This window comes from Haemaphysalis longicornis, unplaced genomic scaffold (assembly GCF_048455015.1).
Source record: "Haemaphysalis longicornis isolate Haplotype H1 unplaced genomic scaffold, Haemaphysalis longicornis Haplotype H1 scaffold_6, whole genome shotgun sequence".
Taxonomy (NCBI): domain Eukaryota; kingdom Metazoa; phylum Arthropoda; class Arachnida; order Ixodida; family Ixodidae; genus Haemaphysalis; species Haemaphysalis longicornis.
The window spans coordinates 57,081,666-57,098,283 of NW_027526407.1; the positions used below are offsets into that span (position 1 = coordinate 57,081,666).

At 48.0% G+C, this 16,618-nt stretch overlaps 1 protein-coding gene across 2 annotated transcripts in view; it reads left to right on the forward strand.

Annotated features, from left to right (window-relative positions):
* Jing (AE binding protein 2 jing) overlaps positions 1 to 16,618 on the forward strand; it is a 159,045-nt gene that overhangs the window by 35,450 nt on the left and 106,977 nt on the right. The window contains exon 1 of one of the 2 annotated variants that reach the window (XM_077674428.1): positions 8,119 to 9,496. The exons of the other annotated variant lie outside the window; for it this stretch is intronic. Coding sequence (XP_077530554.1) covers positions 9,384 to 9,496 — 113 coding nt within the window. The 5' untranslated portion in view covers positions 8,119 to 9,383. Of the gene's footprint in view, positions 1 to 8,118; positions 9,497 to 16,618 lie in introns of those variants that run through there. 2 annotated transcript variants of the gene reach the window in all.

The following is a 16,618-nucleotide window of genomic DNA, read 5'->3' on the forward strand; positions in this document are numbered from 1 at the left end:
TTGCTGCATATTATAGCGGTAACGTAATCGTCATCATAAATGCCTTCGTCATGTTAACGTGCTATGATCTGCTGCAGGTAAAGACCTCTTACGCCTTCAAAAGCCCCTACTCTACACCGGCCAAATCCATTCTTTGCCTCACCAGTATTCTGGTCTCGTCTACTATCGCTTTATAAGTTTACGTTTTCTGGACGCGTGGAGCCGGGAAAATGGTAACGTTTATGCAAATGAGCTCGGTCATTGTCAGCTTCAAGAAAAAAAAAAACGAGGCACACGAACGTATGTGACACCAACAGCTGTGAATTAGGCCTAGCGGATGTCGGTGTTCTTGCAATAAAACCGCTGGCCTCAAACACGCCCGTCGTCTGCTTCATAACAGAGCAGTGCATGTCTACAGGGTTCTTGTGTTGTCGCTGTTTTTTCTATCTTGTGTTTCCTTATTTTCCCAATCGCCGATGCGCCACATCACCGACGTTGTGCTTGTACTTCTGGGCCATTTCTTCCGCTATTTCGTTTCCGAACCTCCCCGAAAAATCCCCGCTTCTTCTTCAGCGTGCACTTTGCGAGCCGGGAGCAGCAATCCTGTCTTCTGCTTCGCTTTCCCTCGCTCGTGACGGCGGTACACAATGTTCGGGAATTGATGTGCGCCCGGACCGCTTCGTTTTTGCTGCAGGGAATCATTATTCCGCGAATTTCACTTCCAAATCTTTTCTGCCTTCCCCCCTAACGTGGAGCCGAATTTTTATCCGCCTCCTGTAACGCTGGGGGACGAGAGTAGACTCGGAATCGTCGTCTGCTGTTCGCTGCGGTCGTCTGCTCTTTGGCCGTTTTCCTTTTCTTTCTCTCTATTCGTCCGGCGGTTTTCCGCCCTCGCTCGCGCGGGAGGAGCGTCGTCTGCTTGGTCGAGGGGCCTCTTTTTTTCCCCGTTGGCCGCGTTACCATAGAAACGGTGGAGACATTGTCGTAACTCATGGTCTATCTTCTTCGGTTCCCGAGTCGCCCGTTGTTTGTTTTCGGCAATCCACGTCGGTCGTAGTTCTCTTGACTTGGCGGTCTTCGCCTTGGGAGTGTCTGTCCCCTCTCAGTGCACTTTGGACGCGCGGAACTACACTGAACGTCTTTCTGCCTCGTTTTTATGAGGTTCCACAGGTCGTGTCTTCATTCCGTTCCAGCGGTTGATGGTTTTCGGTGCCGCGACTGTTCGGCCGCGACCTCTGCAAAAAAAGAAAGTTTCCGAGGGGTTGGGTTCGGTGTAATACATTGGCTTATAGGTCGCTATTTCAAGCTTTCCGCTGACGCAAATGCGATTTAACGGAGCATGTCAGTTCGCGTTTTGCATTTACCGGCGTAAAAGGTCAAAAGAATGCCATCTGCGGGAACAGCGTGTCATTCAAGTAGCGCACAGCGATCCAGGTTTTTTTATAAGCCTGTCCAATTAGTGAGATAATTGTACTGAATATTACGTCCCGTAAGGCTATCCTTGCTTTGTTATAATTTTTGAACTCTCCATTATTTCGGAGTCGCCTAACAGACACATCATCTTCCGTTTTGCTGTGATAGTGTGAGAATGGTCACACCTTATTTATCATCTTCCCCCTGGTACGCGTGCTAAGAAGCAGTAACTGCCTCGTAAAACGAGTATTATAGTGCTAGTATAAGTGAAGCGCGTTTGGCCTGGCTTTTATTTTCAAGGTTCACCTCTTTGTCCGCTGCCCTTGACCTAGAAAAAAAAAAGTGACGTAAGGATGAATCGGCCTTTCTATTTACCGCCTCGCTTGAATGGGCTCGCAACTACACGTAACACGCGCACACGCAGAGAGCACGCGACCTTAGAAACCGTGCCGGACTCAGCCAGTGTTCTGTTCTCTTTTTTTTCCCCCAGCCACCGGGCAGGTGACTGGGTCAGTCTCTCCGCACAGGCCAGACGTTGTGGTACGATGTTTCGTTTACACGGAGGCAGATGTTTCTTTCGCCCTCGTCGAACCCGTATAGTCGCCACCCAGATAAGAAAGCCCGTAACCCCTGCTTTCTCCGGGGTTTGGCCGCTGTGCGCTTCCGTCAGTGACGCTCCCGTCATCCGGGCCGCTCAACAATGGCGGCGTAGTCGGCTGGCGTTGGGTCGGTGGTCCGTGACGTCGTCGCTACGTTGTCGCCGCGGCTTCTCGCTGGGGGGATGTGAGCTTCGCTTAGCCCGTGTGCCACAGTTGAATGGAGGAACTCCGCGTAGTAAAAGTCCGCAAGGGCTTCTTCGACGCGGCCTTGCACGAGGGAAAAAAATGAGTCTGAGGACGGCGTTTTCGTTATCCCGTTTTCATCAACTAGAGGGGATTTTTTTTTGCTTGTTTTGGGCACACAAGCGGAGAAGCAGCTGGCGCTGCTGTTGGAAGCGACCTGACGTCGGCGGTGCCTCTGTGCGTGCGTGCTTTCGTACGACTAGCTGCTGTGCGCCGGCTCGCCACAGGTGTTCTGCGCCCGAAGGCCGAGGAGTTCCTCACCTCGTGGATATGCCTGCTGCCCGTACTTGTCGTTTAGAGCGCGAAAACACCGCCGTGGAGCAGAGGGAGTGTCTTTGCAACAAACGCGGTGGAGGCGAGGACGGTGGGTTTAAATGTGGGAGGCTTCGAGCCTAACAGACATGATTACTATCGTAACACTAACTAGGGCAGACAGAGGAGACACAGGAAGGCGGTAGTGGTCATTGACTAGCGTCGTCGTGTGTTTCGTCCCTTTTTCTTTGTTGCATTTACTTTGTTGCTGGAGGAGATGGGCGAATGGAGAAGGGGCAAACAACTGAGACAACCTATTTTTATGGAGTGCATGGCCTCTAGCTCATATGAAAGCCAGCGTTTTATGTACCGGGGTAACTGCAAAGAACTTATAAATAAACAGGCGGAAAAATTTTAATTTCGCACTAAAATATCTTAAGTCTAAAAGGTGGCGACACGCAGTGTCTAAATGTGACATTACGTTCCGTATACCAAGAACTCCGTGCATTTTAATTTAACCCGTGATTCAAAAACCGCGCTAATGAACAGGAAAACTTGTACATTATTGTTGTTTTAGCGGTGGACAAGTTTTTAAATACCGCTTTTAACATCACGTGCAGTTAAAAACATGTGTCTTCACCGCTCACTGTCATTGTTGTTGCCAGCATTCCTTTTGGCGGGCAACGTATATGGCTGGTAGGACTAAAAATTCAGACTTCGAAAGTTCCAGGGCGCTAAAACCGATTCGGGTTAAAGGAGCCATGAAGACAAAATACAAGTTGGGTTTATTAGAAAGACTGCTTAGTCCCGATAACAATGATACCAATATCATCGCAATCTTCGAACAAATAACGGATATATTAAAGAAAATGTGTGAAGCAGTCGCGACCCCCTAGCCAATTTCCCGCAACTCTTCTATGACGTCACAGAACCTTGTTTGTGCGATTGGCGGCCGCCTAACTGACCTGTGGCGGCGACACATGACTGGACGTCTGTAATGGGGCCTCTGGTTCCATTTGACCGCATCACTTGAATGCTAACGTGCAGTTAAGGCACTGAAAATTATGTTTTATTGTTGGCCCGTGTGACGTCATTCTTGCTCGTAACACGTCACTGTGGCGCAAAATTTGAAAGTTTTTAACTACTTCTTGCTTTTTATTTAGTTAAAAAAACATCTTTTGTGGCTGTAATGGAGCTGAGTGAGATACTGAATCCTGGTTCTTTCAAATTAAACGAAGTTGCATTTTCTCTTCATGGCTCCTTTAAGCTGTTTTAAATGATCCCCTTTCTTTTTGGATAAAGAAAATATACCCGACGAAAATCGGTTGTCTGTCCCTTTAAAAGCATTTATCCTAATATGTGAAAGAATGTCAATTTCCAAACATTGGCAGCGATTCACTTCTGCCCCGGCCCACTTTCCTTTCACGCTCACTGCCCGCACAAATGAACTCACAGGAGCACATTGAATTTCCCGCCCTTCCGCCGGTTTGAGCAGGCGTTCGTCCGCGTTATCTGAACCTGTTCCGTTATCGGGAGCGCTCAGCGACGCTCCTCAGGTTGTTCGCGTTCCCCGCCAGAGGTCGCTACCGTTGTCGAGCTCGCGGAGGGGAGGTCGCTGTAGTAGTGAATGTGTGTCGTTTGTTGTATGTGTGGATAGATGCCTCGGTACCTCGGTTTGAATCCGAGCTGGCGGAGTCCTCCGAGAGGGAGGGAGGGCAGCAGGGGGGAGGGGGGGATTGTAATCGGGATACAAAAGTGGGGGGAGGGCTTTTGGAGAGCTTCTCCCTTCCTGAAGCAAAGCGAGGGCTAGTGAGGCTTCGGTGGAGGGTGGGGGCGCAGCGACACGCGTTTTGGGGGGCTCTTTATTGCTTCTTGGTTTCCTCCCCTTGCTCTCTTTGTTTCGTTGCGAGCGTATATCTTCGCTTCAGCAAAGTGGATGTGAGGACGACAGTGGTGAGGGGGACGAGAGTTTCTCCGTCTTTAGTTGATGTCCTTCTTGCGATTGGTTGCTGCTCTCCGCCATTTTTCCACCCTGTTGTCTGTCCCCGCCGTCGGCCCTTGTCGTCTGCTCCGGATCTCCTGTCCTCTCGGTTTTCGCATGCAGTTAGCACGAACCGTACTCTTCGCGAGTGTTGTCTGCTCCAACGCGCTGAGCTGCAGCTCCCGTGGTTGTTACGGCGACTATGTGCTGTCGTTGAGGGCGAGGAGGGCCGGGATGTGGAGGTTTTTATGCGTGAGGAGTGCCGCGGGGCCGACAGACGACGATGAAGAAAAAAATGGCTGACAGAGGGTGAGGGAGGGAGTAAAGCCAGCGCTTGTCGCTAGGAGGCAGCGCGTTCGCTAGCATGTCTTTATGGCTGGTGTTTCTTCCTCAACTTTTTGCGGCGTTTGTTCTCTAGCACCCCTCCCCCACCCCCCTGCCCGTTCGCTAAACAGGAGAGAGAACACGTTTCAGTGAAAGCTGTGGCTAAAATAAGGCCCGCAACGTCATTCATTTCTTGTCTTGTGTTTCTGTGATTCGCGTTTTGTAATGTCGCGTCCATCTCGAATAATAGAGAAAGGTGGCAACTTATCGGTACTTGGTAAGTACAGACAAATCTAAACGCTGAGTCTACGCCTGCCCGATGCGGCAGGCACTACATTCGTTTAACACTTTGCAGAAATCCAGTGCACATGCGGCCATCATGGGCTAGTTGAGTCAGATCTTATCGTCTGCTTCAAATGGGGCGTGGATACGTCATGTATTTGTATATGTATTATTAAAAATACGTATACAGTTTACACTTATACGCATACTCGTGTTAAAAGGTTTTCGATAAGTGAATAATCGTTTCAGCAGTTTCAGTAGCTGCAAGGTTTGCAGGTCACGTGACGAGGACACGTAATGTAGTGTCACGTTTGTACTCTACGAACTTCCACCTTTCAGATTTCGGAAAGTTTAGTGCCGAATTAAAATTATTTTTTAAAATTATTTACGCCAATTTGTTTATAAATTGCTTGTGGTTACATTAATGTATAAAACGCCAGCTTTATATATAAAGAGAGCGTATACTCAACAAAAATCAGCTGTCTGTCTCTTTAACTTCGGGAATTTGAAAATCGCGCGGAAATCGGCGTGATTGCTATTTTGTCTCGGTAGTCTTTTGAGTGAACTAAACATAACTTGTATTATGTCTTCATGGCTCCTTTAAGATGAAACTGGCTCTCTCGATAGTACAACCTCGCTTGAACGATGACCAGGTGTAGGCCTCAGTAAAGCTCTTACTTTTACGCCTTAAATCTCAGTAACTTTTAAGCACCAGATCATTTAAGTAAGGCTTAAAAATTGTTGTAAGTGGAACTCCGTGTTGGATTCGACGTATAAGCGCAAAAAATTTGCAGCACGGTACAGCTTTGCAAGGTTTCGGCGGCACAAACCATTTAGCATTGACATTCCCACGTTTTCGCCTGCGCCCTGGTTTGCGGACAAAATACGTAGTTTTCAACGCGGACATTGTGATCTCGATTTAGTATTCGTCGTTAGCAGTTGTGATCCAATAATGTCTCCAATCCAAGTTCCGTTCATTATTTATCTTGATTGAGGCAAGTCAGTTGACATTTGCCGGATGCCTCTTCAAAAAGCGACGCTCTCGAGGCAACCGGATGTACTGCGGCGTCCCACCGGAAGTAGGCTTAACATCGATGGTGTCCCTCGATTCTTACTGCGGTGACGCGGGAGGTCTACCGAAGCAAACGTCGTCGAGGCAAATATAAATCGGTTTGCACGACAGCGGAGAGTGAACCCGAATTCAGCCGAGCCCGTTTTGACGTGAAAAAAGAAACGCGTCGGGTTTTACAGAAATATCATCCGCTCGTCTTTGCCGCGCGGTTGAGCATACATTGTGGCGTCTCCTATTGCAGCGGCTTTGGACAATCGGTGCAGCAGACGAGAAGGAAAAGCTGCCCAGGATCGCGTTGCAGACGGTGACGCGGTATTGTAGCCCCCCCTATGTGAACCTCCCGCAGCTTGGAACGCTCAGTTCGCTTAGTCTGTAATATGAAGTCCCGCTAGAGTACGCAAAATTTTCGTTTTACGCGGCGTTGTTGACCGTACGCCAACAATGGGGGACCGGCGACCAGGATTTTTGGGGGGTCGTCTGCTACCGCTATGCAGGTGGCGCTGCGGGCGTTGGTGAAGTAGATTAATGGGGAGGTGACTGTTAGACTGGTAGGGAAGCAACATCATGCCACAGTTCAGTCAACTTTGGGGATTGCACCATTCGGGAAAAATTGCAACTAGGGGACCAAAAGGGGTGTCCTTTTCATTACGTTTGAAAAAAACGAACGTTTCTTAGACTTAGTTTCTGGGTGGCGTCCTTTGATGACCACCAAGAACAGCAGAAACAGAACCTTCCTCGAATATACAGGGTGTTACAAGAATAAGTTAGTTGGCGTCTTTAGATAATTTTCCTTAGGAAACCCTTGCTCATTTCGCACCCCAACCTTGCCCAAAGGTCGCGGTTTGCGGTATACTGATCCAAAAAACGAATAAAGGCGGTGGCCTTCTTCAACAGGATGACTACCTTGGAGCTGCGACGTCTGTGCTTGTCTATCGTGTCCTTTTAATGTGAAACTGATGCGGCAGTCGCTCAGTAAAATGGCTGCTTGCTAGACCTACAATCACATGGACGTGAAAACGTAGATAATGGATTGAACGATTTTGCTATACATGCGCGAGCTAACATGGTTCGGGAGAAATAACACACCGCTACCTTTTCCGCTGGATGGTCTAATGATCGTAGTGCACACACTTTCTTATATTGCGCCGTTTACATGATGTTTTGAAAAAAAAAATGAAAACTGCTTCTACGCGCAGCTTGCTGTATTATTTTTTCTGTTCGACGGGGTGTGTTGATGTGAAGGGGGGGGGGGGGGGGAAGAGTGACTTACTTTGAGGAACACACAAGCACAAGTTATCATTAACGTTCGACCTAATGAGGGCTTTTATAAGTTGACTATGCTACTCTTTCACCTAAAGAAGCTTCACTTCATCAGGCGCCATCATTTAAAGCCTACCTATCATTGCATTAGAAGTTGCGCCTATTTTCGTGTATTGTGTGCCTTATCATTTGCTCTTTAACGCCTCTTGCAATTGGACCGTCGGAACAACAAAATATAATTAATTATAACGCGCCGGAACACAATGTTCGCGTTTTATCATTGTGGCTAGCCGCGGTTCAAACTCCCGTTTAACCCTACGAATTCTTCGTGTCTTTCGAAGCCCTAATTAGCGGGATTGCTAAGTGCGACGCGCGGCTTCGAACAGAGAGAGACCAGGAAATGACTCTTCCACTACGGTCTCCTCCACCGAGAGTAGTCGAGCGCCCGCTCCGTTCGGAACCAAAATATATATATCCCTCCCGGTGGGGTGCTTCGCCTGGCACAAAGGCCCCGTACGGAATAAAAAACAAGCACGCTCCGACGAAACGAAGCCGTAAAGGCCCCCGCGGGAAGCGCTTCGCGCGAGCAGAGGGGATGTGATTGGTTGAGAGAACGCGAAATTCTCCTCTCCAGTCGGTCGTTCTCCCCCCGCCGCCGGGAATTTCCTTTTGCCGGCTGCGGGCTGCTCCGGCCGGAGCGGCGGCCATTTTTGTTTGGGTCGTGCCGTCGTGCTGGCAGCAGTTCGTCCACTCTGTGCTCGTGTCGCCGCTGAGCGTTTTACGTCGGCGCGTTTGCGCTGCCGTCTCGTCTCTACTCTACGTGCGTGTCTGTGTCTGTGCGTGCGTGGCGTCATTGTGATCGCAATCGTCCATCACAGACTCATCGGTCAGCGCTTCGACGCCCGTCGTCTGCTCGAAGAAAGAAACCGTTCTGTGCGCTCGGTTTCTCGTCGCCTGTTTTTCGGAGACAGGCCTGTTGGATTACAGTGTCGTCTGCGAGGTTTCAACCCTACTTCGGCGTTACGGAGCCTTGAAAAACCGGTGCCTCTCGGCGAGCACTGAATGCATGGCTTCTGCCGGCTCTTCCGATGACGTCAGATGTGTCTGAACCCCCGACGTCTGTGGGATCGTCTGCTAAATCTTTCGCCTGCTAAATCTTTCGCCTGTCCCAGCAATCCTTGTTCGATATACGGAGTCATTGTGCTGAGGTGAAAGCGTCAATTCTTATTTTACGTCGATGGGTTGCCCAAGTCGGCGTCTCGTTCCGTGCGGTTCAATGTGCTGAGGTTGTCATCATGTAGTAATGATACATGGTGTCAGGATGTTTGTTTACGCGTACACGAAGCACGAGTGAGCTAGTTTTTCTTTTGACTTCGCGCATCGCCGCAGGAGCGCATTGTTGCCGACCCGGTAAAGAATCGTCTGCACATTCGAGTTCTCAGCGTCGTCTGCTGCGCTTAGCTCGGAGCCAAAGCGCACAGCTGTTCTTGGCGCTTCTCCGAGGCGTGGGAATTTGACCTACGCGCGCAAGAGAAAATTTCCGGACGTCAGGCTTGTTGTTTTTTGCTCCCAATTTCTCGAATGTTCAAGAAAAAGAGGAAAAAAAGTTGTGTTGCGTGTGTGGGTGATCTCAGCTGTGGTGGGACGACGCGCCCGGCGAAAGCGCTCGGCGCTTGACAATTACTGGGCGAAAATCAGCGGCCTTTCGCGGGGGCGTCCAGCTGTGCGGTGGTGAGGCGACAACGGCTGCGTGCACGTCGTCGAACACGTGCAATCTGTGGGCATCCCTTGTGCGTTACGGGAGAGATGGATTGATGACGCGCTGCTGTGCCGTCGCGTCGTCTGCTGCTGCTGCGATTTCCCGCCACTGCCGCCGTCGTCTGCTGTGGAGTGCGCTGCTTCGTTCGTGACCGCCGGCGCTCTTCTCCGGCATCCGCCGCCATCTTTGTGGTGCAGTGATCGCCGCGGCTTCCCCGACATGATGTGCCTCGACGAATCGGACGGCATGCTCTTCAAGGGTCGTAAGGGATTAGCTCCCGGTGACGTCACCGGCGACGCTGCGGTGTTCGAGGCCGGATCGCTGTTCAACTAGTGAGTATCGAAAAACAATCGGGTTGTATCTGCAGCGTGTTTTAAACTTTAAATTGCTGCTGAATGCGTTTTTTTTTTTTTTTGGTGAAACGTGACTTTCAGTATGATGTTTTTAAGCTGTCACACTCAACATCGCCGCGATTTGAACCGAAGCAGATGATTTTGGTGACTTAGGCGGTCTTCAGCGTCGAGGTCCGTACTGCCGGAGCGCGCGGCGATTTATCCTGTGCTTATTCTGGTGTGTTTTTTCTTGGGGTTGTTATTTGTTTTCTAGATGTAAGTTTAAGTTGTTGTAGCTTTCGTAGTTTGTTATTTGGGTGCTAGCCTATGTGTGCGAATACGTCGAGGCTTATCATGGGATTCCACGTGTTTTCTCTTTTGGCCTTTGTTTTTAAATGCAAGTTTTAGTTGATATCGGGGCTAAGACTGTGAGGACGAGTACTTTGAGACTTATCTTGGCGTTCTCTTACTTTTTTTTAATCCAATCCTGGCGGTTTGAACAAGCTCCGCTGCTATTTTAAATGTTCATTGTCTTCACCAAGTCACTGGCAGCTTGGCAGGTAAGCAGGGCGCGCTGAATCAGTATTTTGTGCAATATCGCAGGATTCACATTATTGGACGACTGGTGGTGCAGCCTCACTTTAGGATCGCTGCGGCATTAGGTGTTTTATTCATGTTATTTTGTGTTTTTTATCTATTCCGTTTCCTTTGGCCTTCGCCTATACGAAGTCGCGCTATAGTGCGGTGCTTTGAAACACGTTTTTTTTGTTCTGATAAATTGTTGACACTGAATATTTTTTTCTACTCTTCTGGTTGCCTGTTACGAGCGCCCTCATTTAGAGACTTAGAAAAGACGTGGTTCTTATTTGTGACTACATTGCGTAATCTGAATCACGTTGTCTTATTTATCTCGCCAATGCTCCGAAGTTTTCAACCTTAGGGGATTTTTTAAGCTCGAAAAGAGAAATAGCACCCAATGCCGCCGCCTATATATAATCAGCGCAGGCAATAACGTCACAGTGTCTTGTACACTGATTCATCACTCACACGTCTGCACTGACAGGATGCTGTCGCGCTTTTACGGACTTTGCGTTTGCCGATGCACATTTCATATGATACACTTTAACGGAACCCGCGTTCCGCTAAATGTCGTCCCGCGGTCTTTTAACGCTGTGTCATCATACCTGACGTCATCAAAGCCAGTTCGGAGAATTATTAAATAGCAGCGAATCTGAACGTCCTTTAGAAAAGATGCGTGTGTATAGGCCGAAAAAAAGAGAGAGAGAAACACTGAGCATAATCGCACCTAAGCACGCCTTCGCCATGTTTACTGCCCGCGCAAGTACAAAATATTTTAAATTTCTGGCGAGGTTTTCTCAGCGACTCTAAACCAGCAGACGCCGTGCACTGCAGATTTTCTGCTTGGGTTTCAGGGACGGTTTACTGAGACAGCATTGTTCCGCCATTACGTGCCCTCGTTGCTTCCTAGCAAAAAAAAAGCTTTTGCTTAGGAATTTGCTCAGGCACCGTATTACAGAAATGAAATAATAAATAAGACAGCGCGGTTGCAGTGTTTCCCGGCGTTCCTCTTAACGTTTCCACAACGATAAGCTATAGTACAGTTAAACCCTGATGTAACGAATTCGGAAACTTGAAGCGCTAGGACACAGGGACAAGCGAGTGGACACACAAGGCGCTACTTCCAACAGTTTTATTAGCAGACGAAAACACATATATATACACGTGACCACTGGCCCACGTCATAATACAATTTTACACGTCACACTCCATTAAAAAAATCACGCCCGTTCTTCGATCAGGCGACAGACGCAGTACTAACACACTAAAACTGTTGGAAGTAGCGCCTTGTGTGTCCCACTCGCTTGTCCCTGGGTCCTAGCGCTTCAAGTTTCCGTCATGTCATACCAACAGGCCCAAAGCAGCACCCTCGTAACGAATTCGCTACGCTGATGAGACATTGTTTCTTTTTGCACTTTCTCTGAAAAATCGGCCGGAGAAATGCCCTAATTTAGCTAATTTCGCCCGCACCGCAAACTACCGTGCGTTTCCACGACGTGTGAGTGCGGTGTCTGTTATGTGCTAGGCCGGCCTGTCGGCGTGTAGTCGCGCGTCTCCAACTGCTATCTGTGGTGTCGGTTCGTCGGTGATGGGCTCTGCTGCCCGAAAACTACAAAAAGTTTCGTTTTTTCAAGACAAGTTCGCCATTTTAAACGCCGTCTCCGCCGGCGAGAAATAAGAACGTCGCCACGCGGTGTCGGATCCCAGCTAGCACCCTCTCGCCGATTTTGAATGCGGAAAAGAGCATCAAGTTTATCAAAATCACGTAAAGGGGCACCCTTTCAGCATATTGTTCCTCGAAACGCGTTCGGACACCGAAAAGTTCCCAAATGCGAAAGTGACACTTAAGTTACGTTGGAGTTGTGACCACGCTTCTTTGGAGTGCCGTGTAGTGACTAAGCTCTTGGTAAAGCAGTTGAGGCTAATCACGTACTTGTCACTGGAAAATAAATCATTGAAGGGTGAGTTCACCGTCACTGCAACAGAGATGGCAAAATTACTTCTGAAAAGTAGTTAAATTGCATTACTCATCACTTTTATATAATTTTCTAAAACGTAATTAAATTACATTAGAAATTACCGGTGGCCAACAGTAATGACATTACATTACTATTACTTTTCAAAAGTAATCAAATTACTTTGAAGTTACTTTAACAAAAAGTTCACTCGTACACTACCATCTTATATACACTTTATTTACACTCAAGTACGTATACACTGCAATCTCAAAAATATTTGTTTATAGACCAACTTATGTACAGTTTATTTACAGCGCTACACATTGATATGTTAGGTATCTTTATTACATGGCAGAAGGAGGTGCGATTCAAAGTGGGAATCGGAAAGGTGTCCCTGTTTGTACGACTTAGTGTCTTTTGCCATGCTAAAAAGACGCTCCGCTGGCGCGGATGAGAGCAGGGTGTGTTGAACATAATGAAGAGCATTTTCATTTTCGGGTGCGCAAGAAGAGGCACGAAGAAGCACGAGAAAGCAGGCAGAGCTCTCATCGAAGCGTTGTTTCCTCCGCGTTCGTAGAGTTCCAATGCCCAGAGACTCTCTGGAAGTCTACTTGGTCAACTTTTCTTGGTCAACTTTTTATGCCGTAAGAGAAGCAGACAGGCTACTATATTGTAGTAAAAAGTATTTGGGAAAGTAATGAGTAATTTCCATGAAATTACTGGCCTGAAGTAATTTATTACATTACTAAATTACCAACACTCAAAAGGAATTCATTACATTACTCATTACCACAAAAAGTAATTTTATTACTGTAATCTTATTGCTGTAATTTCATTACTGCCAAGTTTACACTGCACTCTGGCATATTGGTTTCGTTTCTGCTCCACTCACGCGAGCCTTAACTCGAAACCTGTACGTAACGACAAAGTTGAAATTTCGGTCAACTTCGTTATATCCAGGTTTAACTGCAGTGTCAAGCACTTCCAAACTTGCGCCTGACGGCTTAAATAGGGCCTCTGTTAGTATTTTAGACCTTTTAAATTATTTGCAATGCGGTACGTAGCATAGAGTGAAATCGGGCCGCCCTAACCGGAAGCTACGTGACGTAAGGGGTTAGGTCAAAGTGCGTCCAAACAAACGCTGGTTGTAATGCCACATCAGCAGCGTTCTTTTTTTTTTTTTTACACAGAACCACTTTGGGCAGTACTACAGTGGTCTAACTAAAAAAAATCTCCTCACGGGGTCTTCAAGACTTCTTTGTGGCAGGTGTGGAGAGGCCCTATCCGTAGTTCACATGCTCATTCAATGCAAGGCACTTGGCACACAACACGACGCGAACACTTCCCACAACTGTACAGACTACACGTCCCACTACACCCAGCGTTTTTCCTGTCTGACGCAGTATTAGGAGAAGTTAAATTTTTAGGCCTAATTTGATATCACGCATGATCACTCCCTGGCCTTATACACCAGCCACCCTCATTGTCGTTTTCTGATTTTACTTTTGTTCTTGCTGACTGATCTTGGTGTTTACGTTTTCACCCTCTCAAATATAACCATTGTTTTGGCGCTCTTTGTCCCAGTTGTCTTTGCGCCATTAACATCCAACCATCATCATCATAAAAAAAAATCGTGTAAATTTTGAAACATGGTGGGTGCTGTCGCATTTGTCGGAACCGCATTGCGTTGTCGTTGTTGCAGGTCTCTCTGGCCTTCTTTGTCTTAATACAATGATATGTCCGGCGTGTTGGTTCATGGCTTCAAAACATAATAGCGCGAACGACGTGGTCAAGAAACACAAGTAGACGACGAGCGGTCGTTCGGTCTACCTGTGTTTCTTTCTCCACGTCTTTTGCGTTTTTTGAAGCTTCTTTGTCTATTGTTTTTTTAGCCGAAAGAAAGACGTTAGGATGCCTGTAAAGTTAAAAATAAGGCGTTACGTTTATATCATTAGTCACGTAGACATTGCTGAAGTCAAAGCAGCTTGTGTTTCGATGAAGAGAGCGATTGAAACAAGTTCGTGGGTTGTGCTTTCCGAGCGAAATGAGGAACTCCGAATTACTTTAATCGATCCGGACGTTCTCATTCCGGAACTTTTCATTCCCAAACTTTTCAGTCCAGAGCTTTTCAACCCGCAGGTTTTAAGTCCGGAGCTTTTCAATCGAGAGCTTAATTCCTTCTCTTCTACTCGCCTAGGGTCGCTTCAGCGCATTTATCTGCCAGTTTTATTTTTCGAGCTCGAACTTCTGGGGCGCAATACGGTAAATGCAAACGAAAAGATAAATTCTGCACAAAAGACGAGTACTATAGTACAAGTGGGCGACAGGACGAGCGCTCTTGTCATCATCCTCGACTTTCGCGCGGTATTTAATAAGGGTAGCATTCTCGGCAAGTTGGTACTCCATAATTTCACCAAATAATTGCGCAAGAAAAGGGGGGACACGGACGAAGCGAGGACGGACACACACGGCGCAAAATCATCTCGTTGCACCGTGTGTGTACGTCCTTTAATTGTTTGCCCGTTTCCCCCCTTTTCTGCGCAATTATTTGGTGTAAATACGCAGTATTTAGTTCTTTGTCGTGAACCAGCTAGACGGCAACCGAGTTCTATTAAAGGGACCTTGCAACACTTCCGATAAGCGCTTTCAATCTTTCCTTCTTGTCTGGAAGCACTGCGAAAGCTGTAGTTATCGCCAGCGCGGAGCGGCACTGCGTGCTTTGCTCGTCGTACCAGATACGACTCCCGTTTCTGCTTTGTTTTTGTGGCTTTATTTTTAAAGTTACTATCGAAAAGCGTTCGTTGCTGCAACTGACGGAAAACCGACCAACAGCCGCTACATGGCCTTAGTGCCGTAATTTGAGCCGTCGAAGAACGCCAACACCGGGAAGGAGAGGAAAATCTTTTGAGCGAGTTTCTAATTATCTGATGGGCATAGAGCAGTTATTCTTGGTTGAGGTACTTTGCGACCCCCTAATTTAAGTACTATTGGTGTTCGGTGACTACATTCTACAAGCATTTAGGATTTCAAAAAAAAAAAAAAAAAGTAGGAAAAAGGGTTGCAGGGTCTTTTTAAGGCGTAAATAAATGAAATAATGGGAGTGCGAAGCCAGCAGTTGCAATGAATTCGATTATGGACGATTTTCTATCGGGAATTAATGCTGCAATTGGGCTAGGTGCCCCCCCCCCCCCCCCCCCCCCCCACCCCCTTGCCCGCGACTGCAACGGTGAAATTCTCGGCAAATTCCCTTCTCGGCGCTCCGTTCGACCGTGTGGGCGGATCCACGTCTTTTTGGCCCCTGGTAGGCGGTGCCGTACTTCCGGTGGCAGCCAATGGACGCGAACCGAACGGGAGGAAAGAAGGGAATCATTTCTGCGCTTTCCTGTCTGAGCGGTTGCTAAACAAATTTTTCAGCGGTCATCAGTCTGTGCGCGCCTTTTAAAAACCGTACGAGTAAACGCAAACACTCCGTGGGCGTTTGTGCGCGTAGCGCAATGAACCCGTCTGCACCCTGGCCGCTTTCTGTCGTCTGCTAAGTGCAGTAGCAGACGATACTTTTTGTTATTGGGCGAACCACCACGCTCGCAGTGTTCTCTCGTTAGGCTTAGCGCGCTCGTTTTGTTTTGACTGCGCGGTAGCGACTGTTTTGTGTATAATCAACGCAACTCACGCTTTTACTTTCACTGTTCACGACGGGGAGGAGATGATCAGCGAACAGCGAAGGCACAATAAAGAAAGCATTCCTCAATTCACTTTCCCTTTTCTTTTTCAAGGGGGAGCAAACACTTCTCCAGAAAGGCGAACCCCAGTCGCCCTGTTCCCTTTCTACCTTGCCTTTTTTAAAGGCTGTTTTTTTTTTCGCATGCTCGCGGATGAACTTTCTCCCGGGCGTGGCTTGGCAGCGAGTTCAGGAAACACTTAGTTTTTCATTGGCACATCGTATAACCTCCGAAGTGGAAAGCGCAACCAAATAAACAGCGGAGCTCGCCGACGGTCGAGCGCTTTGGCGTACTCGCAAGACCGGCAGAAATTCCTACCGCGCCCACGAGGGGTTCGCCTCCTTTTTGTGTTGCTTTTTTTTAAATTTTTATGCTCTTTCTCTTCGCCGCTGCCGCCGTGACGGCGCTGTCATCGCTTCTTTCTTTTTGGGTTGCGCCGCGGTTGTTGCCTCTTGCCTTCTGCATGCTAGTAGCGCGCTACACGCGGGAAATGTTTCGTTCTTTTGTTTAGGTTTTTGTTCTCTCTCACGTTATAACTGCGTTTCCCCTCTAACGCGTTCCACGTTTGGTTTAACCTGTTCCAGGGAAGCCGTTAGCCTTCGTCGAGACCCCTTTCGTAGCTTGCATTTCCTGTTCCGCTGCGCGCGCTGCTGTCGTCTGCAAGGCGCATCGTCTGCGAAGTGGCGTTGGCCTTATTGGTTTTTGTTTTACCGTATTGTGGCTGCACCCAGAAACGACGCGATGTCTGGCCCGCGGGATTATTATACACCTGGCCTTCGTTATTGCGACGCGACTGTTTGTTGTCGGATAAAATCAAAGTGATGTCGTGAGATGATCCGGACGTAATGATTTGCTGGTGGCTCCAG